General features: G+C 51.3%; 1 protein-coding gene and 1 non-coding gene across 2 annotated transcripts; one reads left to right on the forward strand and one right to left on the reverse strand.

The window, feature by feature from the left end:
- Positions 1 to 536: 536 nt before the first annotated feature.
- Positions 537 to 5,951, reverse strand: Sds (serine dehydratase). Its single transcript, XM_051161606.1, has 7 exons — positions 5,497 to 5,951; positions 4,563 to 4,602; positions 4,178 to 4,317; positions 3,985 to 4,076; positions 3,207 to 3,434; positions 1,357 to 1,481; positions 537 to 921 (listed from the first exon to the last, which is right to left on the reverse strand). Exons 1-7 carry the CDS (start codon positions 5,647 to 5,649, stop codon positions 716 to 718), a joined length of 984 nt encoding a protein of 327 aa, XP_051017563.1. The 5' UTR covers positions 5,650 to 5,951; the 3' UTR covers positions 537 to 715.
- Positions 2,409 to 2,515, forward strand: LOC127204084 (U6 spliceosomal RNA). Its single transcript, XR_007832439.1, has one exon. It is a non-coding gene; the product is annotated as a U6 spliceosomal RNA (small nuclear RNA).
- Positions 5,952 to 10,160: the final 4,209 nt, after the last annotated feature.

Below are 10,160 nucleotides of genomic sequence, written 5' to 3' on the forward strand. Positions count from 1 at the left end.
CACAGCCTGTGAGCCAGAGGTCCTGAGAAGTATACGCAGCTTTACCCCAGCCATCCTGGCACCTGTCATGTATTCTGAGTTTTGTTGGAAGTGGAGAATTGAGGTTTTTGTGTCACCAAAGTCAAATTTACTCCACCTTCCCTGCCCCGAAGACAAGTGTTCAGGGTTGGTTTTCCAGGAACATGGGGGGGGCCACTGGTTTTCAAGATGCTCTTGTCCTGTCAGTAAGGACTTTATGTTAGCATGTGGTGGCCTTGCCTATGCATCCCCCAGCTGATTTGTCCCCCACCCTAGGCCCCTCAGTGGCCTAGCTGTGGTCCCCTCTCCTGATTTGCAAATGTGTGGGCCCCACTTTTACCCATGTCCCCACAGTGTGAGTGGGGAACATTGCTCCTCTGAGAGTCAGGGAAGATATGGGGGTGCAGAGGGAGACTGAGCAAGGCATGGTGGCCGGTCCTGTCCTCCCAGCACTCCTGAGGCTGAGAGGAGGATCTCCAGGTTCAGGCCAGCCTAGGCTGCATATAGACCTCATGTCACAAACAAACCTCAAAAGATCTTTGCTTTATAAATATATACATTTTTACTTTTACAATGAAAAAGTGCACATTATAAACACAGGTAAAGGAGGATGGGATTGCTGTCAGGTGCATCCCTGCCCACTCTCCTCAGGGGTGCTGGTTTCCCCTTCTTGGGGTGGCCAGGGCAGCAACAGTTGTCACTTGGGGAGCCCATTTAGACCTAGCTGCACCTTGAGAGCCTGCAGCTGCGCCAGACTGATGTTGCTGCCGCCACACACTATGACAACCAGGGAGGCCAGTGAGGCTTTCAGGCGGCCCTCAGCCTGCAGCCTGCAGACTACGCCACTGTACACTGCGGCCAACGCCGCGCCACATGCAGGCTCCACCAGGATCTTCTCGTCATCTGCAGGGGAGGGGGCTGGTCAGTTCTCAGCATCATCAAGTCTCGGACCAAACCTCAGTTCTTCAGCCTGTGCTAAGGGTTCTCAGGCATGCGAGAAGGTCACTAGGCATGTGGCAGCAAGCTGAGATTATAAATAGTTGGCAGTTGTTCCTTTTGGCCACTCTGTTCAAGGCTGAACCCAGAGAGTTCCATTAAAGACCACCTCCAACTCATCTCAGGCCTTTACCTCTTGACTCTGGCTACTCGGAAGCTCAAAACAGGTGCTTTAAAAGCTAGTTGGTCCTCCTTGCTGCCATAGTTACCAGACTTATGTTTTCATGAGTGGCTTTGATATATATTTTTTTTTTACTACTGACTTGCTTTAGCTTCCATTCTTGAGATATTCTAGGCTGAGGAGAGAGAAAATCCAGGCTGAAAGGATCCCCTGGAACATACCCACGAACTTCTCAATGGCGGCCACGGCCTCCTGGTCTGAGATGACCTCAGAGAGAATGGGGTGTTCATAAAACAGCTTCAGGGCTTGCGCCCCCACAGTGTTCACACCCAAGGCCTTGGCGACACTGGGAGGCGGGAGTGGGAGTAAGGAGAGGGATGGGTACAGGAAGGAGACAAGAAGGATGCTCATGAGAGTGAGGGACTACAGGGGAGGGGTGGGAACGGGGAAGCCCTGCCCAGCCCTGGGAACCTGCGCAGAGGCCTAGGGCATCAAACTGGCCTGACTCAGGCCTGCAGACCTTGCTGCCTTGTCCCCACCTTGTAGCCTCCACTAACTTTGTTCACTTGCCTCCTTCCCAAACCTTCCAGAGGGATCCATGGTCCCATGGCTTGCTTAGATTCTCACACAGCCTTTCCACAGCCTAATAGGCATAGGGAGAGCTAGTCCTTCCTGAAGTAGCAGGCGCTACCCACTTCCTAAGCTCAGTTCTATAGAAGGGGAAGCAAACAGATGGGGCAGCTACATCACATCTACCTGGGATCCAAAATGGCTACCTGAGTGCCAGCCACTGCACCCATACTCCATCTGGCAGGGAAAAATAGTGGTCGGACAGCATCACTCCCAACAGTGACATCATGCCCAGAAATCTAGAAGAATCCCTTACCTGATCCAGTGTTCCCTACCTGTGACAGAAACTGTCCTCTCTAGAAATCTCTCAGAGCCGGGGACTGAGTTCTTTTGAGTCTGTTGTGTCATCACACTTGAGTGTGTTGACCTAGCATCTTAAGTGGCTGTTTTGATGCCAGCCACCACACTCACACTCCATCTGAAAAGAGCAAGTGAGGGCAGAAGGGCTTGTGGATGCCTAGTACAGATCTTGCCCCGCCTCCCTTGCAGCTAGGTGTGGCCCTATGGCCAAGTTCTACCCGATGGGTGGTAGGAGGAGGTACAGACAGTTCTGATTGCTGAGGGTTGGTCTATCAGAGTTCAACCTTGTGGTGCAAAAGCCATCCACACTTGATACAAACCAGACCTTGAAAGTTGAACTTGAGTGCTTGCTTCAGCAGCACATACACTAAAACTGGAACAGTACAGAGATTAGCATGGCCCCCGTGCAAATTCGGGAAATGTTCAATAAAAGAAAAAGTTGAACCTTTTTCCCATCTATGAGTTTACAGTACAGTTCACTCTTGCGATGCTGGGTGCCAGCCGTGAGCCATAGCTCTCCAGCATATCAGCCAGAACCAGCCAGTTCTGTCCTGTGTGCCAAGCAGCTTAGGTAAGACATTTGGCTGGCCAGGTTGAATTAATTCACAATTTCAACTCTAATGATGGGTTTGCTGGGGTGCAACCCCACTGTCAGCTCAGGAGCAGCCCCACTTTGTCTTTAGATACATTCTTCCTCCCCCCTCCCCCCAGGCAGAATGTGGTGGCTGGCACAAAAACAGCCACTCTTTGAACCGTAGGCCAGCACACTCAGTGGTGGGGCAACAGACTCCAGGAACTCGGTCGCCAGCTTCAAGGAGTTGCCCCTATAGGCTTTCTCTTTTTCTTTTTTTTAAGTAGGGAAAAATAAAGTTCACTTTTGTTTAAGCTGCTGGTTTGGGATTTGGTTATAAATTCTTTGCAGGAAAGAGGGTATTTTTTTCCTCCCACCCTGTGGCCAGGGTCAGCCAGGGTCTTGCACATTTTGGAGGCCAGATAAGACATGAGGCACGAGGACCTCAAGGATGATGGACATCACCATGTCACATGAACAGACGTGCCTCGCATGGCTGTGTGGCTTTGGTCAAATGACAAAGAGTCTCGGTTTCACAGCTTGTGCAACAGGGAGGTGCCTTAGGCTCACCTGGTGATCTTGGGCAAAGTGACCAGCTTTCCTTCCTTGATGGCAGCATGGAAGCTGTGGGCGCCAAAGGTCTCCATGGCGATGATGGGCACATCTTCCCAGCCCACCTCCTGCAGCCCCTGGACCACTCCGCACAGCAGGCCCCCTCCACCCACAGACAGCACAATGGCCCCAGGCTTGGCACTCAGTGTTTCCTTCAGCTCCTTCACAATGGAAGTGTGGCCTTCCCTGGGCAGGAGAAGGGTGGCAGGTCAGGTCAGGGCTTCCTGAAGACACAATGGCTGGTCAAGGATGCCAGCTAGGATCTATATTTGCCTCCATCTCAGACAGTGATGAATCCCCCTAGCTGGCCCCTGTCTGCTCCCCGGCCATGGCCTCATAGGACACTGGTTATGTAGGAGAAAAGACCCCTTCCCCAGAGAGGATGCCCGTGGGAGTTGGTGGACAAAGCTCCCACTTCCTGCCCATGGTGGACACTGTCCTTGGATGCTCACCCCCCACAGACTCTCAGGGGCTGAGATCGGTTGCCCAGGGCAGATGCTAGCTCATGAGAGCCACCTTCACGGATGCTTTCCCAGCCCGCTTGTTCCTAGTCACCCCCAGATGAGTTGATCTTCCTGAGTCTCTGTATCTGGGGAACCCCCCTCATCACTGATGTATGCATCTGGGTGTTTGTGTGTTGTCTCCTGCGCACAATGGGTGTGTGGCAAAGAGAACCAGCAGAAACTACACATTATGACAGATAACTGCAGGAGGGAGTAGGGTGGCCCCAACTTACCAGATCAGAGGGTCATCGAAAGGGGAGATGTACACCCAACCCTGGTGGTTTTTTTCTAGTGCCTTGGCCAGTCGGGTGGCATCATCCAGCGTCTTGAGGGATGGGGGCAGGAAGAGATTGAAATGAGGGGTGAGGAGGGGGTGGGGAGGGGGGACTCTGTCTAGATGCCACCCATGCACAGGTCTGCACTTACCTCTCCCGCTATTTCAACTGTGGCTCCTTCGCTCTTGAGCCGCTCAATGGTGAGGGCAGGCGTGGTGCAGGGCACAACAATAGTGGCTGGGATGCCTAGCCTCCTGGCAGCGTAGGCAGTCGCCATGCCCGCGTTGCCCGCTGTCAGGGTGGCAATGGAGAGGGTGTGTCAGTAAGGAGGGCCTGGGAGCCCAGGTGGGGTTTCATGTCAGGCTCTGGACTTCCCTCTCCTTCTGAGTGACCTCTGCCTCATTATGGAACCCCAAATCTGGACTGCTATGAATGGATGCATTGCTGCAGAGACTAGAGCCCAGAGAGGGTAAGTGCCTGGCCACAGGACACACAGCCTAGGATAGGAAGGGAAAGAAAGTTGCCTGGGCACTTACCTGAGGAGCAGACAAAATGTTTACAGCCTTGATTTGCCCTCTGTGAAGACAAGAGGAGGAGGACTCAGACTATCCCCCAGTCCCCTCCCAGTGGGACACCTTCTATCTATGCTGAACTCACCTTCCTTCTTTTAGTGTCTGAGTCACCTTCCCTCAGGCATCTCTTCCCCAAGGAGACTACCTGGGGCAAGGGGGCAGGTGTCAGTCTATAGAGACCCTCATGGGTGGGCACCCCTTAGCCAGAGAGAGCCCAGATACGTGTAACCTATTTTAAAATTTATTTATTTATTTATTTATTTATTTATTTATTTATTTATTTATTTATTGTTTATTTCAGACAGGGTTTCTCTGTGTAGCCTTGCCTGCCCTGGATTTGCTTTGTAGACCAGGCTGTCCTTGAACTCACAGAGATCTACCTGCCTCTGTCTCTTGAGTGCTGGGATTAAGGATATGTGCTGCCATACCTGGCTAAAATTATTTTATTTTAAAAAATATTTATTTAAAATTATTTGTGGCCGGGCGTGGTGGTGCACGCCTTTAATCCCAGCACTCGGGAGGCAGAGGCAGGCGGATTGCTGTGAGTTCGAGGACAGCCTGGTCTACAAAGTGAGTCAAGGATGGCCAAGGCTACACAGAGAAACCCTGTCTCGAAAAACAAACAAACAAACAAAAATTGTGTGTGTGTGTGTGTGTGTGTGTGTGTGTACGTGCGCATGCCAGTGCTCTTAACTGCTGTGATGTCTAAACTTCAACCCCTAAAATTATTATTATTACATTTTTAGAGTCAGACTCTTGCTGTGCAACATATGATGCCATTTGCTCTCTACCTTTCTGCCCCAGTTTTGAATCCTGGGTGTACATCTGCACACCTGGCTCTAGAACTGTCAGGTGGGAGGGACTGCCCCTCCTGCCAGGATGCCACCCTGCCCTGTACCGTCTTGCAGAGGTGGCCAATGCCTCGGATCTTGAAGGAGCCCGAGGGCTGGGAGCTGTCCATCTTTAGGTACACACTAGTGCCGGCCACTTTGGACAGTGCCATGCTGTCACGCAGCGGGGTCTTCACATGCAGGGGCTCCTGGGCGGCCATGGCTGTGGGTCAGGGAGGAGATACAGAAGGTCAAGAGAGGCTGCCCTCTTGGGATCTGGGACCCATCCTTCATACACATGATGATAAAGAAAGGGCACAGAAATGAATTTCAGCCAAGTAGGTGGCCAAGCCCTCAGCTTCACCCCCAAAGTTGGTCATGACCTCAGAAATGTCCTTAGGCTTTAGCTTTGGGCAAGTGCAGGGGAAGGGGCTTGTTCAAGCTGGCTCAGATTAAGCCACAAGATGGGGCCAGGGATAAAGCAAGGCCAGGGCCAGCCACGTTCTGTGTCTGCAAAGCCACCAGGAACCAACCCCAGTTGACCTGGTCCCAGGAGCTAAGAGCACGTGAGCAGACACAAAAGAAATGGGCCATGTGGGGGTCTCTGTGGAGAGCATCCCTCAGGTCCCCAGCATTCCTGCATGCTCAGCATTTTGCCCTACTGTATATGACTTATTCAAGCACGCACATGCGTGCGCGCGTGCATTTATGTAGGTGTGTGTGCAGACGCCTGAGGTCAGCATCAGATGTCTTCCTCGGTTGCTCTCCAGCTTATTTTTTGAGACAGGGTCTCTCATTGAGCCTGGAGCTCACTGATGCAGTGAGACTGGCTGACCGGAAAACTCCTGCCTCTTGCTCCCTAGGGCTGACATCTCAAGCATTTGTTTCAGTGCTTGGCATTTTTTGATGCGGGTTCTGGGGGTACAGACACTAGTCCTCATGCTCTCAGGGGAAGCCCTTCACAGACAGAGCCTTCTCCCAACCCCACACATGCTTAAAAAAAAAAAAAAAAAAAAACGAAAAGCAATACAAAACAAAAACCCCAGTATGTTTTGGTTGTGAATCTAGCCTTTGACCCTCTTATCTCAGTCTGCTGATTGCTGGGATCTCAGGTGTGCCCCATCATACCCGGTGTGCAGCACATACATATTTTTAAAAATGAGCTTTTGGCTTGGTGCAAGCCTGTAACCCCATCACATGGTAGGTGATGGGAAGAGGACTTGGCATTCAAGGTCAACCTTGCCTATATAGTAAGTTTGAGGCCAACATGGGCTACAAAAGTCCTTGTTTCAAAACAAAAGAACAAAACCAAATCCCCGCCCCCAAAGACCTGGAATCCCAGTATCAAGCTCTGAAAGGCTTTCATAAAAAAATAAAAAGCCAGATGTGGTGGTGCACACCTTTAATCTCAGTACTTGGGAGGCAGAGGCAGGTGGATCACTGTGAGTTTGAGTCCAACCTGGTCTACAAAGCAAGCCCAGGATAGTCAAGATAACACAGAGAAACCCTGTCTCAAAAAACAGAATTATAGAATTTTTTTCCTGGCATGAGGACCAGAGAGGCAACACAGACCCTTGACCCACCCTCATCACATGCTCCCACATTGAGAGGAAGCCTTGACACAGGCAGAGTCTACAGTGACATGTTCGAGTTTGGCTAATTGCACCTTGAGTTCCCTTTGGTAGCCATGACAGTGAAGAAGGCTTTGGGTTAATGCTGGCTCAGCCTTTGTCACGTGGCAGCCCTGTGAGAAGCCCCAAGAAAGATCTAGAGTCAAGTGGGATCAAACACAGGCAGATGGTGGCTCTTTGAAGCATCCACACATATGGCACATGTGTATGTGCACATGTGTGTGTATGACGGAGACTCAAACTCATGATCCTCCTGCCTCAGAGTCTCAAGTGCTGAGATTACAGCCAGCCCCACCAGACTCCTCTTTCCAGTAGCCCTCTTGAATGACAGTCGAGGAAGGATGGCACACAGCGAGAGTACCTCCAACTTTGCTTTATCCTTCAGCTCCTGGCTAACCCCATCTTGACACACTGGGCCTTCTCTGACCTAAAAGGTCCAGCTGATGTTGTATCTGTCTGGGGGGTAGGTTCTCACCACAAAGACCCCTTCTAGTTGGCTTTTGGGAGCCCCACTTTGGTCCCCATCCCAGGCCACAGCATTGGGGGTCTTTGGGGAAATGGGCAAGGTACTCCGCACTGATTCCCACCCTGGAGGCCAGTCCCACCAGGCTCCCGCAAGAGGAAAAGGCACAGGGGGTCATGGCAAAGGTGGTTGGTGTGGGGCACGGGCTCCATCCAGGCCAGAAGTCCCCTCCTTGTCATTTAGCTCATGCAAGCACTTGGCAAAGACAGCCTGTCACATCCCACCCTCCGCGACACCCTGAGCTGGAAGGACCTACACCATCAGCCCATTTTACAGATCAGAACACAGAGACTTGAACCAGATGTGCCCCATCCTCTCTCCCCTTCCCTAGTACCCCACTCTGGCTGTCCTTGGCTGTCAATCCTGGGGTGAGGCTGAGGCTGGGGGCCACATACCCGGCACAGGAGCTGGACAGAGCAAGCCAGTGAGAGGGGTAGATTGTGTCTGTGTCCTAGAAGAGCAGAAGTTTGGCAGGACTCTGGGCTCCAGGGCTTTATTTTCCAGCTGAGCCTCTAGGCAGCCAATAAGGGCCTGGGCAGGCCACGCCCCCAAACAAGTCCTGCCCCCTGGTCCAGGCTTGGATAGCAACAGAGGGAAGGCACTCAGGCCTGGCCTCCAGTCCTAATTGCAGCCTTTCCTACAGCCCTGTCCACCTCTCCTCCCCCTTCTATGTTTTCTTCATTTGCAAATGAAGACACTTATCTCCCAAGGGTGTGTAGGACCTGGGGGTGCACGGAAGAGCCCTTGCCAGGGGCCCTAGGGTCAATCCCACAACAACAGAAAACCCAGGCAGTATAGTATATGGCCAAGAATCAGGCACACCCTGGCCACATGGCAGCTCACACCTTCAATGCCAGCACAGTAGAAGCCAAGGCAGGAGGACAGCCTGGACTAAGGAGCGAGATCTTGTCTCAAAACAGGAAGGAAAAGGGCCGGGAGAATGGGGCTCAGCCACTGAACCTCAAATTAGCATCAAACTATAGAAGAGGGTTATACAGTGTGGAAATGAGAGAGTGAGAGGTGGGACTTGGGGAGTTGTCTCCCAGCCCTGTGATTGACAGAGCTGCTTACTGCCACCCTCTAGGGGCTCTTCATAATAAAAGGGCAGATGAGTAAGACCCAGGGGATATGGGTTCGAGTCCTGGCTCTGCTCTTATTAGATATATGACTCTGGACAAAAACCTTGGCCTCCCACAGCCTCTGCTCATCTGTAAATGGGGACGACATGGACACCTCTGCTCCAGGCTTTGAAGATGTGAGTGCATGTTAGGTGAGATTTCAAATTAAATGGGCAGACAATGTGTTAGGAGCCTTCATCATCACCATTGCCATAATCACTTCTGACACGACCATCAACACTACCCACCACCATCACCATCACTACTATCACCATCACCACCACTGTCACCATCACATCCATCATCACCATCACCACCATCACCTTCACCATCATCACTACTATCATCATCACCATCACTATCACCTCTATCCCCACCACCTTCATCACTGTTATCATCACTACTATCATCATCAACAACACGCTACCACCACCGTCGTCTTCATCACACCTACCCTCACTACAATCACCACCATCACCATCAACACCACCATCATTCTCACTATCATCACCATCAACACCACCATCATTCTCACTATCATCACCATCAACACCACCATCATTCTCACCACCATCACCATCAACACCACCATCATTCTCACCACCATCACCATCAACACCACCATCATTCTCACCATCACCACCACCATCATTCTCACCATCATCACCATCAACACCACCATCATTCTCACCATCATCACCATCAACACCACCATCATTCTCACCATCATCACCATCAACACCACCATCATTCTCACCATCATCACCATCAACACCACCATCATTCTCACCATCATCACCATCAACACCACCATCATCACCATCAATACCACCATCATTCTCACCATCATCACCATCAACACCACCATCATTCTCACCATCATCACCATCAACACCACCATCATTCTCAGCATCACCATCAACACCACCATCATTCTCACCATCATCACCATCAACACCACCATCATCACCATCAATACCACCATCATTCTCACCATCATCACCATCAACACCACCATCATTCTCACCATCATCACCATCAACACCACCATCATTCTCACCATCATCACCATCAACACCACCATCATTCTCACCATCACCTCCATGACCTAGAACCAGGAGGTCTTACATCAGAAAACTCTCCCAGCTTTACTCCAAGTCTCTGACCTGTTCCTGGCTGTGTGCTGAGGTCTGTGTGCCCACAAGGATAAACACACACACACACACACACACACACACACACACACACACACATATGCACACATGTGCATGTGCAGCCTGACTGCTTCTTTTTCTGGCCTCTGATCCACAGGGATGACCATGGGGTGTGAGTCAGGGACATGAAGTAGGTAAGCCGGGATGACGTGGATGTCACAAAGCCCATGTGTGGACACAGTCACTTTGTGTCTCTCTGTACTGGTACCTCATTGTCAGAGCAACAGGGTCCTGGTCCTGCACTGT

The sequence above is a fragment of the Acomys russatus genome, chromosome 19, assembly GCF_903995435.1.
Source record: "Acomys russatus chromosome 19, mAcoRus1.1, whole genome shotgun sequence".
NCBI lineage: Eukaryota > Metazoa > Chordata > Mammalia > Rodentia > Muridae > Acomys > Acomys russatus.

Bases quoted from the DNA above. Each gene is read 5' to 3' on its own strand.
- Sds (XM_051161606.1), bottom strand. From the start codon at position 5,649: ATGGCCGCCCAGGAGCCCCTGCATGTGAAGACCCCGCTGCGTGACAGC. The intron at 4,603-5,496 runs GTACAGGGCAGG...TTGTCTTCACAG, and splicing joins TTGGCCACCTCTGCAAGACG to AGGGCAAATCAAGGCTGTAA. The intron at 922-1,356 runs GTATGTTCCAGG...CCTCCCCTGCAG, and splicing joins CGCCATTGAGAAGTTCGTGG to ATGACGAGAAGATCCTGGTG.